The sequence below is a fragment of the Rhinoraja longicauda genome, chromosome 19 (genome assembly GCF_053455715.1).
Source record: "Rhinoraja longicauda isolate Sanriku21f chromosome 19, sRhiLon1.1, whole genome shotgun sequence".
NCBI lineage: Eukaryota > Metazoa > Chordata > Chondrichthyes > Rajiformes > Arhynchobatidae > Rhinoraja > Rhinoraja longicauda.
The window spans coordinates 14,928,506-14,950,492 of record NC_135971.1 but is presented as its reverse complement, the minus strand read 5'-3'; the positions used below and the strand labels follow the sequence as shown (position 1 = coordinate 14,950,492).

The 21,987-nt window shown below is 46.3% G+C and overlaps 1 protein-coding gene across 1 annotated transcript in view; it reads right to left on the bottom strand.

Annotated features, from left to right (window-relative positions):
* Positions 1–21,987, bottom strand: part of LOC144602856 (tripartite motif-containing protein 26-like) — a 90,851-nt gene that overhangs the window by 22,038 nt on the left and 46,826 nt on the right. Inside the window, exon 10 of the mRNA XM_078415978.1 lies at positions 19,959–20,023. Within this exon, the coding sequence (XP_078272104.1) occupies positions 19,959–20,023 (65 nt within the window). The remainder of the gene's footprint in view (positions 1–19,958; positions 20,024–21,987) is intronic.

Genomic DNA, 21,987 nt, shown 5'->3' with positions numbered 1-21,987 from the left:
ATTCCCATTCATCCGTCCAGCACCCACTTTCACAGGGATAATTTACAGTCCCCGATTGACCATAGAACCAGTGTGTATTGTGGACGTGGAAGGAATCGGACGCGGTCACCGGGAGAAGACGTGAACCACACGGGCAGCGCCCGAGGTCAGGATGGAACCCGCTCACCAGAACTAGGAGACAGCAGCACTACTTGTGTCACTGCGCTGCCCTGTTGCTTCTGCTTTGTTGCTGCTCCATTTGCTCTGATTTCTTTTTTAGGTGAGATTTCGAAGGAAGATTTCTCCTGCTCCTGGGAACGGCAGCCAGCATCATCAGAGACCCGCGCCACCCTGTGTGGGATAGTGCTAATGTACAGGGATCGCTGGTCAGCACGGACACGGTGGGCCAAAGGGCCTGTTTACGCACTGTATCTCTTAAAGTAAACCAAAGAACGTTTTTTAGCCAAAGAACAGTGGGAATGTGTGACCCACTCCCTCAGGTTGAACAGAATAGAGTGAATATATTTTAGTTTAAAGATACAGCACGGAAACAGTCCCTTCAATCCAGCGCGTCCACGCCGACCATCGATCACCCGTTCACACTAGTTCTATGGTACCTCACTTTCTCATCCGCTGGTTAGCACTCAACAAAAGCTTCTCACTGCACCACGCCTGACAACTGAACTCAAACAACTAAATTCAAAACTACCGAGACACCGGGGGGGGGGGGGGGACATACAGCGCAGAAACAGGCCCTTCGGCCCACCGGGTCCGCGCCAACCAGTGATCCCTGTTCACTAGCAATAGGCTAATCACTAGGGACAATTTACAATTTTTACCGAAGCCAATAATCCTACGAACCCACACGTCTTTGGGATATGGGAGGAAACCGGAGCACCCGGAGGAAACCCACGCAATCGCAGGGAGAATGTGCAAACTCCACACTGACAGTACCCGAGGTCAGGATGGAAACCCTGGTATCTGGCGCCGTGGGGCAGCGGCTCTACCATCTAGGCCACTGTGCCACCCGAGGGAAAAAGCAAAAAAGGGGGTTATGCCGATAGTTTTAAACTGAGGAGGAAGCTTGCCTGGAGCATGAAGACCAGAAATGCATGATTGGGCCGAATGGTCTGTTTGTGTGTAGGAAGGAACTGCAAATGGTGGTTTAAACCAAACATGGACACAAATTGCTGCAGTAACTCAGCGGGACAGGTGGCATGTCCGGATGGAAGGAATGGGTGATGTTTTGGGTCGAGACCCCTCTTTAGATGTCTGTTTTGTGTCAAGTCAAGTCAATTTTATTTGTATAGCACATTTAAAAGCAACCCACGTTGACCAAAGTGCTGTACATCAGTTCAGGTACTAAGAAACGAACATACAGTGGCACACAAACATAACAGCGCATACATAAACAGTTCACAGCACCCCCTAAGAGGGCCTCAAACGCTGGGTAGTAGAAACAGGTTTTGAGCCTGGACTTAAAGGAGTCGATGGTGGGGGCAGTTCTGATGGGGAGAGGGATACTGTTCCACAGTCTCGGATTGTGTCCAATTGTGTCTTTGCATCCAATGAATAATTCAAACAAAATCCACAAAAATATTTAAAAGAACATTAAAATTGTCATTGAAATGGCTGCAATATTAGAAACAGAATCTGCAGTTTATATTAATAAACTAATTTAAAATATACATTCCTGCTGTAATGTAATAGTTGCATTCCTAGCAAACTTGTGTTAATAGAAAAATCATACGATTAAAAACTGGAAGGGACGATTTGAGACCACAGTTTGGGGCTGGCACGAACAGTTACAATGCCCCTGCAGAATTTGCAGAATAAAAGTCTCGCTTTTTCGCACAGTCTTCTTTCTTGTAGAATGTTGTGTGTCATTCATGTATAAATGTCGTTAAACTGGCAAGATTACAGAGAAGTTTCTTTTTTTAATTTATAATTCTATTTTTATTTTGATTTTCCAGTTCCATACATTCCACAATGATACACATTCTCATTCACCTTAAGCCCTCCGTAGTTAACAAATACTGCATATCCCAAAATAAATCATACCACAGGTATTGGAAGCACTACAAGGATGGGTAATGACTTACTGGACATTTGATCATATCCAAAACTTAACTACACACAAAAACAAAAACAACTAAAACCAACATTTGGGGTATACCTCTATAATATTTCATCACTACTTCTGGAGCGGTATGAAATCAAGGAAAATTAGATAGGACACGGAAGTAGGATACAAAGATCCGCTTTAAACAAATGATGGCCGTACGGGCATAATGTACAACATCCATTTTTCCCACCTTTTCAAAAATATTCCCTGTTGTAATCTTAAAGCAAAAGTTATCCTTTCCATTATAAAAATATCATATACAATGTTAATCCAGTCATCCACATTAGGTTTTCCAGGTTTCAACCACTTCCTAGTAATAGCTTCCTGCTGGCAGCACTTAAGATCTGGAAAAGATACTTATCTTTAATAGAAGCATTTTGTACTGGTAAAGCACCAAAATATAAAAACTCAAATTTAAATGGAATATCCATTTAAAAACTTTTTGTAAAACTTTATGAATCTCCTGCCAAAATGGGATCACTGATACACAAGACCAAAATATGTGAAAATGGTTTGCCTCAACACCCACATTGTCGCCAGCATGAAGAAGAATTTGTGTAATGCCTTTTTTGAACTGGTGTAATAAAAAACCCAATAAGGGTTTTCCAGCAAAACACCCGCCAAACATTTGAACTTGAAGTTTTCCATTGTATCTCACATAAGCTCTCTCAGGTTTCTTCCTTTAGAACCAGATTACCTTCCCTTTCCCATTTCTGTTTTACATACAGTGAGTTGCCTTTTCTCTGCCGTAAACCCTTGTATAATTTTGAGATGGTTTTCTGTTTTGAGCCTCCATGGTAAGCATCAATAAATACATTTAACAAAATATTATCCCATTTTACTTCTGCACATTCCTTTTGTATTTGATCTATATAATGGCAAATTTGAAGGTATCTATAGAAATCATCATTATTCAAACCAAATTGCCTCTTCAGATTCTCAAAGCTGTTCAAAATATGCAATATGATGTCAAACCTTGAGAACTCCATCTTTTAAAACTAGTGTCCTGTCTTTTTGGTACAAAATCTGGATCAAACGTGCACCATCTCAAAACCTTCACAGCATCCCTCAGATGATTTTGGGTAACGACCTTATTCCATACCTTAAGTGATAATCGAATCCATGAGTTTCCCAAATTAATTAACTTATTTGTTAACTCCTTATCTCCGATTGCAGCCTGAATCGGAAATTCCTCTGTTATAGCAATCTCAATCTCCTTCCATCTAGCACAATAGTCGGGGTTGCACCAATAAATTAATGTTCTCAGCTGAGCAGCTGCATAATAGTCTTTCAAGCACGGGAGTGCAACCCCACCTTTATTTTTGGTCAGTTGTAACCCCTGGTATCTGATACTTGGTCTTTGTCCCTGCCAAATATACCTCGAGATTTGTTTATCCCATTCTTGAAATTGTTGGTCTGATATATCTAGTGGAAGTGATTGAAAGAGATACAACAGCCTCGGTAACATAACCATTTTGACCGATTCAATACGAGATCCAAAATTAAGATAAGGTATTAGGTCCCACCTCCTAATGTCTTCCCTGATCTTATTGTTCAATGGGAGGTAGTTAAGCAAGTGCAGTTTAGTCAGATCTATTGGAATGTTTATTCCCAGATATCTCGTGGATTCAGCATCCCACCTCAAATTAAACTTTTCCCTTACTTTTACTGAGGGGCTATATTTGAAACTAAGAATTTGTGTTTTTATAACATTTAACTTATAGCCAGAGAAGGATCCATATCGTTCCAAAACATAAAATAACTGTAACAAAGACTGTTCAGGGTCTGACAAATACACCAATACGTCATCGGCAAATAAAGAAATCTTTTGTTCCCCTCCTTTCATTACTATTCCTTTGATATTATTAGTCTGGATAATCCACTGACTCAAAGGTTCGATAAAAACCGCAAATAAAAGGGGGCTGATTGGACATCCCTGTCTTGTTCCTCTTTCTAGCAAAAATGGTTTTGAAACTACTCCGTTAATTTTAATTCTTGCACTTGGGCTATCATAAAGAGCCTGTATTGTTTTAATAAAAGTATTGTGAAATCCAAATCTATCTAAAGCTCTAAGCAAAAAAGACTAATTTACACAATCAAAAGCTTTTTCAGCATCTAACCCAACTAGGACTGCTTCTAAGTTAAATTTTGTTATGTGGTCAATTATGTGCAATGTCCTTCTAATGTTGTCTTGGGTTTGTCTCCCTCGAACAAACCCTGTCTGATCCAGGCTAATAATTTGTGGTAGCAAACACTCTAATCGTTTGGCTAGTATGTGAGTAAAAATTTTGTAATCCTGGTTGAGTACGCTCACTGGCCTAAAATTACTGAATACAGATTTATCTTTTCCCTCTTTCGGAATCAATGAGATTACTGCCTCCTTCCAGGAGGGGGGTATTACGTTCTCTTTGAGAACCCAATTGAAAGTGCGTTGTAACGTAGGGACCAATGAGTCCACCATTACCCGGTACCATTCTGAAGGGAACCCGTCTGGGCCCGGGGCCTTATTTGGTTTAAGATGTACTATAGCAGACCTAACTTCTTTCTCTGTTATTTCAGCTACAAGGGACTTACTCTGTTCACTGGTCAATTTTGGCAAATGAATCTCATTAAAGAAATCCTCCATTTTCTCCCCACTGATTTGAGGTTGTAAATATAATCTTTTGAAATATATATCAAAACAATTTTGTATTTCCTTCAATTTATAGTGTGTAAAATTAGTTCCAGGGTGTTTTATTTTATGAATTGTATTCTCTGCCTGTTGTATTTTTAGTTTATAGGCTAATAATTTACTGGCTTTTACTCCCCCATCATAATATTTGTTTTACAAAAATCAACTTTTTTTCTATATCTTTTGTATAAATATCATTTATTTCATTCTTCTTCTTCACAAGTAGTTCTCGGATTTTTTGATCATTTGTATCCTTATGGTTTTGTTCCAGTTGTTTCAGTTCCATTTGCAGCCGATCTAACTTTTCATGTCTAGCTTTCTTTATGTGAGCACTGTATCCTATTATCTTGCCCCGAAGCACCGCTTTACATGCATCCCACAGTATCAGAGGTGAAACTTCGTCATTGTCATTTAGTTCCAGATACTCTGTAATATCGTTCTTAATCTGTTCTTTCATATGAGTCAGTACATATGTATTTAATCTCCATAAAGTGTCTCTTTGATACCGATCAAGAAGTAGTTTTAAATACACAGGACTATGATCTGAAAGGTCCATGCTCCCCACCTCGCAGCTTACAACCCTATGAAGGTCTTTTCCAAAGGTAAGAAAATAATCAATCCGAGAATATGCCAAATGTGGATTAGAAAAATATGTGTAGTCTCGTTTTGACAAATTTAGTTCTCTCCATACATCAATTAATCCAATATCCTTCATTGCCAAATTAATTTTTTTATTTATCAATTTCGGCTGAGCTATATGAACATTTGAAGAGTCCAGTTTAGGATTTAATCTAACATTAAGATCCCCCCCACAGATTAATACTCCCTGGGTTTCAGATATTATCAAATCAAACACTTGTTTAAAAAATTTCCAATCCGAGTTGGGAGGAGCGTAAATATTAAACAGAGTAACCAATGAGCCGCCTAAATTATGCTCTGTTTCAGACAGGTGTGTTTCTTGTAGAAGGCCACCTCGACTCTATCTCTCTTTATTTTGGTTAATATCTTGCTTCTCTTAATAGGATTGATAAGGCCATTCACATTATAAGTTACTATTTTAACTGCTTGCATTTAGTGTCCAATAAGTAGAAGAAATAAAAGTATATAAACCATACCAGCTCCAGTATCCATGCACGAAACAGCCCCCAAAAAACAACTACAAAACAAAAACACAATAATAACACTAAAGTAAATAAACGGACTTCCAACTGTGGGGTCCTGATTTTGACCCTATTAAAGCCCTGATGGTGAGAGGGCTTTGAGGTGTTGCCTCTCCCCCTGACAGGTGGGAGAGGGCCGTCTTCTAACGGTGGCTCTTACGTTCCAAAGCTGTCCATCTATCCGGCTACCCGGTTAGAAGAGTCCACCTGACATATGCGTAATATCCGTGTTCATAGCCTATACCATGCTCGTTTAATGTAACGAGTAAAAACAAGGCCTTAAAGTCTGTCCTCCGATGGGAGACGGGTCCTGAAACTCCCCAACATCAAAACTCGACTCACCCGCTTCCTTTGGTCACCTCTGCCATTCAAACCTTTCGGTTCAGTCATTATCCCGAGTACTGGCGTCTAAAAGCCTGTAACTTTTCCTTGAAATCCACTTTCCTGACCATTCTCTCCCGGTTCCCCGGTCTCTCGGCACTACGCCAAGTGAGATGCTGGATCCGCTCCAAAAGGGACTCCGGGTGTTTGATGACCGACACCGGGAGTCCCCTCTTCGCCATATCCTCCGTCGCCTCCTCCGCCGATCCATATACCACTGTTCCCTCCTGGTAGAAAACTCTTAACTTGGCCGGAAATGGAGTTTGAAATCTGATTTTCTTCTCCTTCAGGATTCTTTTCGCATCAGCGTATTCCCTCCGTTTTTTTTAACACATCTGGCGCATAATCGTGATCCAGGTTAACTCTCTTCTCGAGGTATTGAAATCCTCTATTCTGCCAGGCTAGTCTAAGCAGCTCCTCTTTCATCCTGTAACTTGACAACTTGGCCACCATGGACCTCGGTCGGGCATCCCCGGGCAGCTTCGACATCAGAGCTCGGTGCGCTCTCTCTACCCGTAATTTAAAGGCGGCCGGGAGCCCCAGTCCTTCCCGCAACAAACTTTCCACAAAATCCACCATTGACGGGGAGTTCTCCTCTGCTCCCTCTTTAACTCCATGAATTCGGATATTTTCACGTCTGGAGCGGCTCTCTATATCCGTCAATTTGGCATCTAGGTATATTTGGAGTTGCAGCAGCTCCGTCACCACGTCCTCTGCCACCTGTAGCCTGTTTTCAGCCGCGTCAATCCTCTCTTCCGCCTCCCCGATTCTGGTGTTCGTCTTAGTAATTTCTTCCTGAATACCGTTCAGCTGCTCACTATTGTCCTTTCTAAACTCTCTCAACTCTTTCAATATGAGGCTGAGGTCTGCTCTCTCTCGTTCCTTATCTGGGTGCATTTGCTTATCATCGTCCTCCCTTGCACTGCTAGCTGAGGAGGCTCGGCTAGGCCCTTCCCCCTCACCATCGAAAAACTCCATCTGCGTCGACTTTTTACTCTTTCCTCTAGGCATAATCCTGACCCACAATATTTACGAAACTGCAACAAAAGTTTTGGAAATATTCGAGTTGTAGTGGGTAAATATTAACTCAAAATGTCGGGAGCTCTTACCCTAATCTGCCATCTCGTGGCTCGTTCAACCGGAAGTCCGATTACAGAGAAGTTTCACAAAGATGTTGCCAGGACTTGAGGGCCTGAGCAATAGGGAGAGGTTGAACAGGCTCGGACTTTATTCCTTCGAGCGCAGGAGGATGAGGTGTCACCTTATGATGATGTATACGATCCTGAGGGGAATAGCTAGGGTAGAGGCACAGAGTCCTTTACTCAGATTCGGGGAATCAAGAACCAGAGGACATAGATTTAAGGTGAGACTGGGGTAAGATTTCACAGGAACGTGAGGGGTCACTTTTTTTATACAAAGGGTGGTAGGTACATGGAACGAGCTGTCTTCCTATTGAGGGAGTGCAGCGCATGTTCACGAGGTTAATTCCCGGGATGGCGGGACTGTCATATGATGAAAGAATGGAGCTGCAGGGCTGGTATTCACTGGGATTTAGAAGGATGAGCGGGGGTCTTCGTATCACATCATATATATACAGCGCGGAAACAGGCCTTTTCGGCCCACCAAGTCCGCGCCGCCCAGCGATCCCTGCACATTAACACTATCCTACACACACTAGGGACAATTTTTTACATTTACCCAGTCAAATTAACCTACATACCCGTACGTCTTTGGAGTGTGGGAGGAAACCGAAGATCTCGGAGAAAACCCACGCAGGTCACGGGGAGAACGTACAAACTCCTTACAGTACAGCACCCGTAGTCAGGATCGAACCTGAGTCTCCGGAGCTGCATTCGCTGTAAAGCAGCAACTCTACCGCTGCGCTACCGTGCCGTATAGAAACACATAAAATTATGAATGGATTGGACACGCTGGATGCAGGAAACATGTTCCCGGTGTTGGGGCAGTCCAGAACCAGGGGTCACACACAGTTTAAGAATAAGGGGTCGGCCATTTAGAACTGAGATCAGGAAAACCCTTTTTCACCCAGAGAGTTGTGAATCTGTGGATTCACCAGATATATTCAAGAGAGAGTTAGATAGAGCTCTAGGGTCCAGCGGAACCAAGGGATATGGGGAGAAGACAGGAACAGAAGAAGGGCCTCGACCCGAAACGTCACCCATTCCTTCTCTCCCGAGATGCTGCCTGACCTGCTGAGTTCTCCAGCATTTTGTGAATAAATTGATTGTGGATGATCAGCCATGACCACATTGAATGGCGGTCCTGGCTCGAAGGGCCGAATGGCCTCCTCCTGCAGCTATTGTCTATTTATCTATGTATCCCACCTTGTCCCCCTCCCCTCAACCTCTCCTCTTCTGCCTGCCCTCCTTTCCCACCCCTCCTCCCTCCTCCCCTCCCACCCCTCACCCCCCCCTCCTCATTTTTCCCTTCACTTCTCCTCCCCAAACACCTCCCTCCCCCATAACCCGCCCTTCCCCTTTTTCCTCCCTCTTCCCTGTCCAGGTTGGGATCAGGCCGCGTCTCCATGGAGACGGGCCCCGCCGTTGCCCCCACCTCTTCCAGTCGCCATGGTTACTCACCCCCTCTCCCCGCTTCCTGCTCCAGCGCTGGCCCCGCCCGCGCCCCCAACCACACGTCACTGGCCGGCGCCGCTATTCCGCCCCGTCGCCCCCGACACGTGACACCAGATCGCTATTCACCCGCCCCGACATGTGACACCAGACCCCCATTCCCCGCCCCGACACGTGACACCAGACCCCCATTCCCCGCCCCAACATGTGACACCAGACCCCCATTCCCCGCCCCGACACGTGACACCAGACCCCATTCACCCGCCCCGACACGTGACACCAGACCCCATTCCCTGCCCCGACATGTGACACCAGACCCCATTCCCCGCCCCCGACACATGACAACAGACCCCATTCCCCGCCCCCGACACATGACAGTTGTCTCCGTCCACACCCCCTTTCCCCCCGGCACGTGACAGGAGCAGGGAGGTTCTGCTGCAGTTGTACAGGGCCTTGGTGAGACCGCACCTGGAGTATTGTGTACAGTTTTGGTCTCCTAATCTGAGGAAAGACATTCTAGCCTTAGAGGGAGTACAGAGAAGGTTCACCAGATTGATCCCTGGGATGGCAGGACTTTCATATGAAGAAAGACTGGATAGGCTGGGCTTGTACTCGCTGGAATTTAGAAGATTGAGGGGGGATCTTATAGAAACATATAAAATTCTTATGGGGTTGGAGAGGCTAGATGCGGGAAGATTGTTCCCGATGTTGGGGAAGTCCAGAACTAGGGGTCACAGCTTAAGGATAAGGGGGAAGTCCTTTAGGACCGAGATGAGAAAACATTTCTTCACACAGAGAGTGGTGAGTCTGTGGAATTCTCTGCCACAGAAGGTAGTTGAGGCCAGTTCATTGGCTATATTTAAGAGGGAGTTAGATGTGGCCCTTGTGGCTAAAGGGATCAGGGGGTATGGAGAAAAGGCAGGTACAGGTTACTGAGCTGGATGATCAGCCATGATCATATTGAATGGCGGTGCAGGCTCATAGGGCCGAATGGCCTACTCCTGCACCTATTTTCTATGTTTCTAACAGGCTCATCCGACCACCCGCCCACGGCACGTGACAGCAGAGTGACGTAACTCAGGGCGCTCGCATTGTCCTGCCCTCCGCACGTGACAAGGGCCCCCGCTCCCCGAGTCTCATCCCTGCTTCAAAGATTGGCAACTCTTTGAAGCTTTGGTCATGGGGATGAACATAAGTTGCAGAAGTGAAGTTCCAGGAAGTTATCCACAGTGCCATTCAACAAAACAGTTGTGTTTATTTCTAAATCATTCTGTTCAGTGAAAAGGGATAGACAAACAGCCGTGTTTAAACGTGTTCATTCATTAAAAATTCTCCTGGGAGCCCTTGACTTGGTCACCCAACCTACGCCTGGACTGACAGTGGGAGCTTCACATGTTTCAGTGTCCCATCTGCAAAGACCACAGCACTCACTTTGTCCAACTCACTGGTGAGGCTGCACTCGAGAATATTATGTTCAAAAGGACACAAAGTGCTGGAGTAACTCAGCAGGTCACAAGTGATAGGAGCAGAATTAGGACATTTAGATTTAGAGATACAGCGCAGAAACAGGCCCTTCGGCCCACCGGCTCCGCGCAGCACATTAACATTATTCTTCCACCCACTAGGAACAATTTTTACATTTGCCCAGCCAATTAACCTACAAACCCGTATGTCTTCGGAGTGTGGGAGGAAACCGAAGATCTCGGAGAAAACCCCCGCAGGTCACTGGGAGAATGTACAAACTCCGTACAGTACAGCACCCGTAGTCAGGATCAAACCTGAGTCTCCGGCGCTGCATTCGCTGTAAGGCAGCAACTCTACCGCTGCGCCATCATTCGGCCTATTGTCTACTCCGCCATTCAATTATGGCTGATCTATCTCTCCCTCCTAACCCCATTCTCCTGCCTTCTCCCCATAACCTCTGATACCCGAAATAATCAAGAATCTATCTATTTCTGCCATAACAAACATCCACTGATGGCCTCCACAGCCATCTGTGGCAAAGAATTCCACAGACTCACTACCCTCTGGCAAAATGAAAATCCTGCTCATCTCCTTCCTAAAAGAACATTCTTTAATTCTGAGGCTATGACCTCTAGACCTAGACTCTCCCACTGGTGGAAACATCATCTCCACTATATCCAAGCCTTTCATTATTTACCATGTTTTGATGAGGTCCCCCCGCATTCTTCTAAACTCCAGCGAGCACAGGCCCAGTGCAGTCAAACGCTCATCAGGCAGCATCTCTGGAGAACATGGATAGGCGACGTTTCGGACTCAATCCGAAATGTCACCTATTGAGGTTCTCCGGTGATGCTGCCTACTCAATTATTCAAATATTCCTTACACCAAGTCAAGCCTGATGCACCAATTAAGTCATACAGTGTGGAAACGGGCCCAACAGCCCAACTTGCCCATCTCCACGAACATGCCCCATCTACACTAGTCCTACCTGCCCCACATTTGGTCCACGACCCTCTGAACCTTTCCTATCCATGTTCCTGTCCAACTGTCTTTTAAACTTTAGATATACAGCGTCAGGGTTCAATCCTGACTACGGGTGCCGTCTGCACAGAGTTTGTACATTCTCAGTGTGACCGCATGGGTTTCCTCCAGGTGATCTGGTTTCAACCCACATTTCAAGACGTGCAGATTTGTAGGTTAATTGGCTCCGTTAAGAAATTGAAAACGTCCCCATTGTGTATGATAGTGTTGATGGTAATGGTCATAGAGTGGGGATAAATGGGTCCCTTTCGGAATGGCAGGCAGTGACCAGTGGGGTACCGCAAGGTTCGGTGCTGAGACCCCAGCTATTTACGATATACATTAATGACTTAGACGAAGGGATTAAAAGTACCATTAGCAAATTTGCAGATGATACTAAGTTGGGGGGTAGTGTGAATTGTGAGGAAGATGCAATAAGGCTGCAGGGTGACTTGGACAGGTTGTGTGAGTGGGCGGATACATGGCAGATGCAGTTTAATGTAGATAAGTGTGAGGTTATTCACTTTGGAAGTAAGAATAGAAAGGCAGATTATTATCTGAATGGTGTCAAGTTAGGAGGAGGGGGAGTTCAACGAGATCTGGGTGTCCTAGTGCATCAGTCAATGAAAGGAAGCACGCAGGTACAGCAGGCAGTGAAGAAAGCCAATGGAATGTTGGCCTTCGTAACAAGAGGAGTTGAGTATAGGAGTAAAGAGGTCCTTCTACAGTTGTACCGGGCCCTGGTGAGACCGCACCTGGAGTACTGTGTGCAGTTTTGGTCTCCAAATTTGAGGAAGGATATTCTTGCTATGGAGGGCGTGCAGCGTAGGTTCACTAGGTTAATTCCCGGAATGGCGGGACTGTCGTATGTTGAAAGGCTGGAGCGATTGGGCTTGTATACACTGGAATTTAGAAGGATGAGGGTGGATCTTATTGAAACATATAAGATAATTAGGGGATTGGACACATTAGAGGCAGATAACATGTTCCCAATGTTGGGGGAGTCCAGAACAAGGGGCCACAGTTTAAGAATAAGGGGTAGGCCATTTAGAACCGAGATGAGGAAGAACTTTTTCAGTCAGAGGGTGGTGAAGGTGTGGAATTCTCTGCCTCAGAAGGCAGTGGAGGCCAGTTCGTTGGATGCTTTCAAGAGAGAGCTGGATAGAGCTCTTAAGGATAGCGGAGTGAGGGGGTATGGGGAGAAGGCAGGAACGGGGTACTGATTGAGAGTGATCAGCCATGATCGCATTGAATGGCGGTGCTGGCTCGAAGGGCTGAATGGCCTACTCCTGCACCTATTGTCTATTGTCTATTGTTGATGGTTCGGCACGGACTAGGTGGGCTGAAGGGCCTGTTTCCGATCTGCACCTCTGAAATGAACTAAACTATACGAAACTAAGTCCATCCAATGGAGCGGATGTCACTGGAGTTTAACAATTCACCTGAACGTCAGCATCTCATTCCCCCAGCACCTCACAGGGATGGTCACCCTTGGTAAATGTAAATTTCCTGAGCAGTCTGTGACCCATAGCACTGTGGACATAGTGCTATATTTAAACCCCACAGCGCTGTGCCCATAGTATACTGCCCAAGCTGCTGAATGCGGACGTTTTCTGTTGTTTTGTTGACAGTATATGCTCAGTCTCACATTCCAATCACCCAATCAACTGGATGAAGTAAAAAAAAAACACAGATCCTGAAAATCCGAATGGAAAGACCATTCATCGTCCTCGCAACATGGACCCGCTGCAATTCGCATACCGTTCAAACAGGTCCACGGATGATGCGGTCTCCCAGGTTCTGCACACCACTCTTTCTCATCTGGACAGCCAGGGGGGCTATGTGATGATGCTGTTCATTGACTTTAGTTCAGTTTTTAACACAATAGTCCCCAGCAGACTGGCTGAGAAGCTGCTGGAACTGGGGATTAGTACCCCTCTGTGTGCCTGGGTCCTGGATTTTCTCACCGCCAGGCCCCAAGTGGTCAGGATGGGGGAACACACATCTAGCTCCCTCAGTCTGAACATAGGATCCCCCCATGGTTGCGTCCTTAGCCCCCTAGTGTACTCCCTGTACACACATGATTGTGGGGCCAGGTTCAGCTCAAACTCCATCATCAAGTTTGCTGATGACACTGTGGTGGTGGGCCGGATCTCCGACAACGATGAGAAGGCCTACCGGGAGGAGGTGGCTGATCTGGCACTCTGGTGTCAGGACAATAGCCTCCTCTTGAATGTCACTAAATCTAAGGAGCTGATTGTGGACTTTAGAAGGGCTAAACATCCAAGGACGTACACGCCACTGGAGATAAATGGGTCTACTGTGGATAGGGTGAGCAGTTTTAAATACTTGGGAGTCCACATTACAGAGGATCTGACATGGGCAACGTACATTGCCGCACTGGTGGGTAAGGCAAAGCAACGCCTTTACCACGTTAGACAGCTGAGGAAATTCAGAGTGTCTCTGGGGATCCTTCATTGCTTCTACTCTGGGGCTGTAGAGAGCATCCTGTCCGGCAACATTACAGTCTGGTTTGGGAACAGCTCTTCCCAGGACAGGATGGCCCTGCAGAAAGTAGTGCGTTCGGCAGAACGCACCATGGGAACTACACTCGTCCCCCTGCAGGACCTATACATCAGGAGGTGCAGATCCAGAGCAAGCAAGATCATGAGGGACCCCTGTAAGGGCTCAAATTCAGCGTAGCCATGTGGGTTTTATTGCAGGGGTGTAAAAAAGGTGTAAAAGCTCCAGCTCGATTATGTTGCCAGGACATCCTGTTTATGGCTAAGGGTATCCTTTGATATGGGCAACTGGCTTTAAGGCTTTGATGGTTAGCCATCCTTTGAAGTGTTAAGAAGAACAACTTGCCATATGGACGGACTGCCCTTTGTTCCCAAGAAAGAAGAGGTCACGATGGACACAACGGACACGGAGGTCCCGAAAGACACATAAAGATTTACAGGACATTGTAAAACTTGCCATATAAGGTAGCAACAGGACATGTATTTTGGGTATAAATATGTGTAATTGTTAGCATTTGGAGAGAGAGACTACACTGGCTTCCTAAGCGTTTCTAAACGCTTCGGTTTCTAGACTCTCTCCCACCTGGGTGAGTAAAATAAAGAGGTTAAACGAATTCGGTTGTTTTTTCTAATAGGCCACAGACTACAACATTTGGCATAGTCGCCAGGATCTCTTTGGCACCGTCAACCACGAACGACTAAGCGGCATCGGTGGCTGAAACACGTCCGAAGGGGACAGAGTGCACTTCTCGACCGTTGTTCGAGACCCCGGACGTTGACGTTTTTCAGACACTGAAGTCCCTCGTTTGGGGTTGATTTCGTGTTCAACTGAGATTCACGGACGAACCGATAAGGAAAAGGACAAGGATAAGGATAAGGATAAGGTTCCGGATTTGGTAGGTAAGGGGCGGTCACTCTTGTTGTCATTGTCTTGGTCTGGGTGCAATTAATATTTATTGGTAATATTTATTGGTAACATATTTTCGGGTAATCGGCAATCAGACATATGGGACAGTCTTTGGATAAGAGTGATGGCGGTGCCCCGGTACAACACGTGTGTTATTTATTTATTTGCTTCGTTAATGAAAAGATTGGGAAACGAGGCCTGGCCAGTAGGAGGTACATGGAATGTAGAGACTATCAAAGAGGGGGTGCAGAAGCGCCATCAGGAGTTGAGGGAGCGAAGTTGGAGGGAAAATGCAAGTAGTAGAGGGATATCAGTGTGTGATAGGTTGGGAATACCGAAAACATGCGATATTTTGCCAACGGAATGTAAGGTGTATGATCTAAGACTTGACCGTGATACCCGAGCTCGAGATGAATTTAAACCCGGTACCAAAGGGATATATCCCGCCCAACAACAACAAAAGTCAGAGTCCGAACCACTGGAAGGCATAGCGGCTATATTAGGTAATCAGGAATCCGAGGGTGACGAGGAACCCTGGACGTGTCCGATCCCCACAGCCCCACAGGCAGAGCCACCGGCTGCGGTGGTGCCAGTCCCGGTTCTACCCACCCGGCAGAATATTGGGGACTACCCCCCCGATTATGAGTCAGCATCAGGGAATATGGATAGGTCCCAGACAACCGTTGGTGAAAGGGTTAGGTTGCGCCACGGACAAGAATCCGCACGATCGGCGCTAGAGATTGAGGATACTGCCCACCCTAGCTTTTTTCAGTACACCTCATGCTGCCCAGCAGGTTGAATTATTTGCCCTCACACGGGCCTGCCACCTTTGCGCTGACCAATGTGCTAATATTTACACCGACTCACGATATGCTTTTGGGGTTGCACATGATTTTGGTACCCTGTGGCAGGACAGGGGCTTTTTGACTGCAGCAGGCACTCCTATTAAAAATGCCCTGTTTGTCCGAAATCTACTAGCGAGTTTAACACTCCCGAAAATCTTGGCTGTCATTAAATGTAATTCGCATGCATCTGTCAAGGATCCCATTTCTTTCGGGAATGCATTGGCTGACACATTGGTACGCACAGAAGCCCTGACCCCTACCATTTTAGTTTCTTCAGGGAACAACAGCAGTTTTCTGCAACTATCGCTATGCCCAGTGTTTCGGAATTCTGCCAGCTTCAGGGGGACGCCCCCGAGGCTGAGAGACACCAGTGGAGCCAGGATGGGTGTTCCCCTCGTGAATCTAACTCGCTTTGGGTTACTGCCTCTGGCAAAGTTTGTGTCCCTAACGCGCTTTTACCTGTTTTGTTGCATTATGTGCACTCTCTTACCTATGCTGGTAAGAGGGGAATGGTGGATGTAATAAATGCTACATGGTATCACCCCAAAATACATTGGGGTTTACAAATTGATTTTATTGAATTGCCACGTGTACATAGTTATAAGTATTGCTTAGTTATTGTTGATGTTTAGCTGATGGATTGATTTTGCTATTGATGTTGCCATTTTGCTATTGTTACTCCTGCTATTAGGGGAAGTGCACTCAAGAATTATATGGTATTGTGGTCAATCTGTATTTACTCCATGACATTAATGTAAAGACGATCAGATGATGTGCAGAGGAGACAAAGGCACAATACCCTGGAAGGCAGAAAGAATAGGACCCTGCTCAGGATAGTTTAATGGTTTAATAAGACCAGAGCTAAACAATTGAGAGACCAAGCCTATTGGGTTGTACCCTGTGGACATGCTTTGTGCCAGTTTAATTTCCAATGCCTGACAGATGAATTTAGTTTTCCATGTAAGAAGCAGCAGCCGTATCAGGGTCGATCTAGACGAACTCGAGGGTTACATCAGTCGTCCCTACGAGAGGAGATGAGGGGAAGAATAGACTGGGAAAAATTGGAGGTTACATGGGAATTTTGTTTTTGTCTTTCAGTAAAATTCATGTTACAAGTTGACAAAACTTTTAATCAGGCGTAGCAACTTCATGGTGAACTATTTTATGGATAACACCTTTCCTTACTCCTATTCCGTGCACGCTTTACTATTGACTTATTTACTGCCTAGTATTGAGAGCGATAACCATTTGCTCGGAGGGTGAGCTGGTGCTTTAGAACACCAGGTCTGCCCGGTTCTTTTTGAATCACTCACAGAGCCCTGGCCCCAATAATTGGTGTACGGATTATGATAACTGACCAGATGACCGTGGATTTCAATGTTTTAATGGGTGATCCTTGAGACCCTATCTTAATCAAACACAGGAGAATTGGCCCCGGATACAAGTTAATTCTCCTCATGACTCTCCAGAAACACCAATAAATACAACTTGTTTCTGTAGAATGGGATCTAAACCAAATGAAGTTAGCCTGTCTGTGGGATTCAGCACATGCACCCATATCAGTACTGCAGTTCCCCCAAGACCTCTTAATGGGACTTACTTAATATGTGGGAGCTGAGCATATGTCTGGTTACCAGGACTTTCGCCACGGTATGATCAGGGGTCTTATGAGACCTGGACAGGGTGCTGTTATCTAGCTTTTGTAATCCCACATTTACGAATCATAAATCATCCTCTACAGCATCCAGAGTGGAGCTCTAAACGAGCTGTATCGGAGTTTGAGGGGTTTTGGTGGCTAATATTCCCGAGATGGGAAACCGCTCGGGCGGGAACAGGAATTTGAAACTTAACTAGTGCCCTGGAACAATTAGCAAATTGTGCCGCTGATGGACTGTACGAGACTCAGGAACAAATAGGCCAGTTAACAACTGAAATGATAGCCCTGCGTCTTGTCGCTCTCCAGAATCGTATGGCTCTAGATTTCCTGCTAGCCGAGAGAGGGGGTACCTGTGCTATGATAGGGCAAGAATGTTGTACATTTGTACCAGATGTATCCTCTAATATCACCAATATCACGGGGCATGTGAAGGAGGTTATAGAAAGAGCATTTAGCGTTTGAGCCCTCTGAGGGGGCGCTGTGAACTGTTTATGTATGTGCTGTTATGTTTGTGTGCCATTGTATGTTTGTTCTTAGTACCTGAACTGATGTACAGCGCTTTGGTCAATGTGGGTTGTTTTTAGATGTGTTATACAAATAAAATTGACTTGACTTGACTAAGAAAATAGGGGCAGATTTAGCCCAAGATCGAATTAATGTTTCAGGATGGGATTGGTTTGGTTTAGGATATTTGTGGGGATTAATGCTTCAGGATGGGATTGGTTTGGTTTAGGATATTTGTGGGGGCCGATTCTCCATTATCCATTAATTGTTGTGATTCTGTTAATCTGTTATTGCTTCGGTTCGTGTATATGCCAAATATTTGTCAATCAATCACTTTAAAAGACTGTGATTATAGTATAATCAAAGAGGGGATGTAAGGGCTCAAATTCAGCGTAGCCATGTTGGTTTTATTGCAGGGGTGTAAAAAAGGTGTAAAAGCTCCAGCTCGATTATGTTGCCAGGACATCCTGTTTATGGCTAAGGGTATCCTTTGATATGGGCAACTGGCTTTAAGGCTTTGATGGTTAGCCATCCTTTGAAGTGTTAAGAACAACAACTTGCCATATGGACTGCCCTTTGTTCCCAAGAAAGAAGAGGTCACGATGGACACAATGGACACGGAGGTCCCGAAAGACACATAAAGATTTATAGGACATTGTAAAACTTGCCATATAAGGTAGCAACAGGAAATGTACTGGCACATGTATTTCGGGTATAAATATGTGTAATTGTTAGCATTCGGGGAGAGAGACTACACTGGCTTCCTAAGCGTTTCTAAACGCTTCGGTTTCTAGACCCTCTCCCAACTGGGTGAGTAGAATAAAGAGGTTAAACGAATTCGGTTGTCTGCCTGTTTTTTCTAATAGGCCACAGACTACAACACCCCTGCCACCCCAGCAATGGACTATTCCAGATGCTACGGTCAGGCAAACGCCTCCGCTGTCACGGTGTGAAAAAGGAGAGGGTGAGACGGAGTTTCTTCCCACAGGCCATCGGGACTGTTAACTTTTATAACTCCAGGGGCTAAATTTTGTCTTCTCTATATTAACTTATTAACTTTATTTATATGCTGTAACTGTAATTCTTTTTTGTGCACAATCCACTTTCATTTCATTACACATCGTGTGTGTGTGTATGTGACAAATAAACTTGACTTGACTTATATTAGACCTGAAATGTAAAGTCTGTTTCACCTTGCAGATGCTGCCTGACCTGCTGAGTATTTGGGGCAATTCATGCTTTTATTCCACATTTTAAGCCATGCATGTTGTTTGCGGCCGCAGGTGTGGTAACAGGTGACAAAAGTCACTTATTAAATCAGATTCCCGCTGTTTCTGCAATTGTCAAAGTTAATTCTCAAAGTTACAGCTGGTCTGTGGTCGCACCGCGTGGCGTTGCTGCCATCTAGTGGCGGGACCAAGAAGTGACGCAGTTAACGCGTTGAAATGAACGGATCGACAGCTCTGATTCCACTTGCTGTTTATTTCTCTCTTCCCACATTTACATTCCCCCTGGTTTTATTTCCGCGCTCACTGGGGGTTTTACGACGCGGAATTTGGGGATTAAATGGGAGCCGTTCAGCGCCGACCTGTTGTCCACCGGGTTTCTGCCCCACAGCCCCTGAGCCCCGCTCCTGACGCCGGTCCCGGGACCCGACCCTTTTACACACCCGGAGCGGAACCGGAGCAGATCCTCAGCCAGTTGTTTCCAACCCAATAAACCCCGAAGAAAGGATAAAGTTTCTCCGTGAATTTATTCCCAGTGAAGGTGTGGAGATGGGACTTGGTGTCCGCGTCGTAAAATGAAACTGTCCCGGACTCGTAACTGAGATAAACTCCCACCCTCCCGGGGATGGGACGGGCGGGGAGACGGGATGGAGGGGAGGTGAATGCATCAAACCCGTCACCCCCCCGCTAGATGCTCCAGACTCCAGTCTCCGGGGTCAGTGTGACCGGTCCCTTCCTCTCCACAGACTCTGCGGCGACTCCCAGTCTCCAGCCCCGACTCCCCGCCACCTCCACCTCCCAGTAATGTCTCCCCGATGTGAATCCCTCCGATCCCAGCACACACCCACTGACTGTAAACCTCTTCCCGGTGTCAGGGAGACTCCTCCGGGTCCCGGTCCGTCTCACCCTCTTCCGATCCTCAGACACCTCGAGCCGCGGAGCCGCTGTTTCCACATCCAGGGTGACGGAGACTGGGGGGAGAAGCAGAGAATCAGAGAGTCCCCGGGGGTCGGGGGGAGACTCGGGCAGCGCGGCCCCGGGACCGGGGGAGAGGCCGCTCGGCCTCAGGCACAGGCGGGCGGACAACTGAAACCCTGCCCGGGGTTTCACCCCGACCACATCGGGTGGACAACTGACATCTCCCTCGGAGTTTGTATCCGGGGATGGAGAGGGGAATTTCGTGAGGTGGGGGAGGGTGGACGGGGAGGACGAGTGTGGAGAGTGAGGAGGATTGCGAGATTGCGGTGGGGATGGAGGAATGAAGCGGGTTATTCAGATATGGAGGCAGATCGGAGCAGGTGGATATTGAGGTGAGCGGTAATTTGAGGTTGTTAAAGAGGAGGTAGAGGTGTGGGGTGGGGTCGTCATGATCATAGTGAGTGGGGGCAGACACGAGGGGCCAGATGACCTGCCCCAGCTTCTTTGAGTGGAGGGTGAGAGAGAGGGAGGGGTGGTTTGGACCATGGAAGGAAGCAGAGGTTGAATGATCGGGTGTTGGACAGAATGGGTGGAGACTTGTGGTTGTGGGGTCGTTGAAAGAGAGTGGATTCACGGATAGATTTGATGGGTGTGTACAACTAACACACTGATCTCATTGTGAACCAATATATGAACTTTACTGAGGGACTTGACAATGTTCCGCATGTAAGGCTGGTCCAGAAAGCGAGGGCAGGTGGGATCCAAGGCGAGCTGGTGAAATGGATCCACAATTGGCTGGGTGGTTGGAGGTAGAAGGTAGTGGTAGAAGGATGATTTTTCTGCTTGGAGGTCTGTGACTGGTGGTGTGCAGCAGAGATCGGTGCTGCAACCTTTGCTGTTTATGTTATATGATCATGGCTTGGATGTGAATGTGGGAGGTGTGATTAGTAAGTCTGTGGAGGAAGCAAAAATTGTGGATAGTGGGGAAGGTTGTCAAAGTCTGCAGCAGGATGCAGGGTCATTTTCTAAACCTTATTCGCATGCAGGGACATCAAATCACGAGAGTGCAGGTTTATTTTGAGAGGAAGGAATTTAAAAGTATATCTGAGATTTAGGTTTTACTGGATCAAGTGGACACGTTTGGCCCAAACCTCTCCTGTATTGCTGCAGCACCCACTCCTCCCCCCCTCTCCCCCTCACTCCCCTCCCCCCCACTCCATCCCCCTCAACCCCCTTTATTTTCCCTCCTCCCCCTTCCCCTCCTTATGTGAATAACTTTAAAAATGTAACACCGATTTCATTGAAACTTCTTCCATTAACACCAAAGGGACGACGGTGAGTAAGGTAGGTCTAAAATTGTTGCGCTATCATGTAACTTTTTGGCTGTAGTTCAGGGACAAACAAATAAATGAGAGGTTTAGTACATAGATTTACACTGAGAGTGGGTGATATCTGGAACATGCTACAGAGGAGGTGGTGGAGTGAGATATAATCACTATATCTGAGGTATTTAAATAGGGGAGGTGCAGAAGAATGCCGATGGGCAAATTGATTAGTATAGCTGGGAAAAGATGGACATGGACACGATGGGCCGAAGGGCCAAACTCTGTAATGTACAACCATGGCTCTCAGCTCCAAGAGCACTGAATGACTGAGTCTCCACAGCCACCGGTGCAGGGTCGTTCCCCAGTCTCTGCGTGCAGTAATGTCTCCTTATCTCTGTCCTACACGGTGCGGCCCACATTCTGAGAGAGTGCCCGCTCTCCAGACCCCTCTGACAGGGGAACCATCCTCCCTGCATCCAGCCCACTGAGCTCACTAGCCCACTAAGATCTCTGTGTTTCACTGAGATCTCCTCTAATACACCTGAACTCTCAAGTACACAGGCCTAGTCTGCTCAATCTCACCCCGCACAGCAAACTCATTCTCCCAGGCACAAGTATTGTTAATCTTTGCTGCATTTCCTCTGTGTCAAGTCTGTCAATTTATCGGTACACAGGAGCATAGGAACACCAGA